Raw genomic sequence first — 1,512 nt, forward strand, 5'->3', positions numbered from 1 at the left:
AAATTCTTTCAACAGCCAACCACAATACTGTGCCTCAGTTAGGTCTTTTTTAAAGAATAATATATTGAATATATATATATATATATATATATATATATAATAAAATAGTTATCAGTGACTTGTAGAGTTGTGTTCCTCTGTGGAAGTTTGTATCATAACAATAATGTTAATAATTTATATGATAACTTTTTTTTGAATTAGGAAACAGTTACTTGCAGGAGTGGGGATCCAGACACAGTAACATATACTCAAAAAAATTCAAGGTAGGACATCAAAGTATAGACGACTATAAAAGTAAGGGCCATTTAATATTGTAAAGCTTTAACATTATATACTTGGTAATATTCAGACCATGTAAAAAGCTAACATCATGCAAGTAATTTGTGAAGATTAATCTTTCATCTAGAATTACCAGTATGAATAACCATTCTCCACAAATTCTTCATAGCATTAATTAATTATAAATTCAGTTGTTTTAATTAAATTACTTTTAAATACAACATAAACTATATAATCTAGATCTTAAAACTTTAAAATACAATTTTGTTAAAGCTAATTAAATGGTCTTTTTCATTTTCTTTGAAGTTGATTAAAATCAATACAAATGTTAGTATTAGTTACAGAATATTTGTTTATTTACAGAATGGCATCTTATGTCAAGAGTATGTTCACTTCTTAGTACAATTTTATATTTGTATTGGTAGTATACAGTAGTAGTGAATACTGCTATGTACTTTAATCCTTTTCGAGACAGGTCACGGGTGAAAGGCCATGTCATCTCGTTTGTTGACTCGCATTCAAAATTTTATTAAACTACTATTTCATGAATATATATATCAATAAGTTTGGTATCAAACTGTAGAATATAATTCAAATTTTGGTACTATATATTACTCAATTTCTTAATTTAAAAACAAATATTAAAAACACATGGATAAACATTGATTTTCGTGTGTCACGTGGTATGTTGAATGCAGCACTAAGTATAGTTTCGAATGAATTAGAAATTCAAATTACTGATATTGACAAGCTAGAATAAAAAATAAGAGCGTCTTATCTTTTCAATTTCCTAAGATATTGCTCACGTAATAAATCAAACACAGTGGCACCCCGCCCACCTCTTTCTATTTTTGGAAATGCTCCCTTACATACACTTACTTCTATATATGACAAGAATAACTAATTGGAAGCTCAAAATGTCCCTCTAGTGGCTTTCCCACCCATTTTCATGGACTTGGCACCATTTCTTTCTTTTGTACCAATATTTCAATGAGGTAGGGTGTGTCTTTAGTCTGCTCGAAATTTCTTTTTTTTTTTAGACTAAAATACATCTTAGTTCCTAAGCTTGATAAATTATAGTGAAATACTGTGGTATCAATGTAGTAAATTATGATTTTTTAGTTATTCATATATATATATATATAAAAAACCTAAAAAATAATTTGTCTTCATATCCTCCACATGTAACTTTTTAAAGGTCTTGGCAACCTACGTCAAGCAGCAACCAAGTAC

At 28.2% G+C, this 1,512-nt stretch overlaps 1 protein-coding gene across 5 annotated transcripts in view; it reads left to right on the top strand.

Annotated features, from left to right (window-relative positions):
* The window catches only part of LOC106465358 (disintegrin and metalloproteinase domain-containing protein 11-like), an 82,155-nt gene that overhangs the window by 29,536 nt on the left and 51,107 nt on the right, over positions 1-1,512 (top strand). For all 5 annotated transcript variants that reach the window (XM_022393232.1, XM_022393229.1, XM_022393230.1 and 2 more), the window contains one exon: positions 202-263. In XM_022393232.1, the coding sequence (XP_022248940.1) occupies positions 202-263 (62 nt within the window). The remainder of the gene's footprint in view (positions 1-201; positions 264-1,512) is intronic.

Source organism: Limulus polyphemus, unplaced genomic scaffold (assembly GCF_000517525.1).
Source record: "Limulus polyphemus unplaced genomic scaffold, Limulus_polyphemus-2.1.2 Scaffold1920, whole genome shotgun sequence".
Classification (NCBI taxonomy): domain Eukaryota; kingdom Metazoa; phylum Arthropoda; class Merostomata; order Xiphosura; family Limulidae; genus Limulus; species Limulus polyphemus.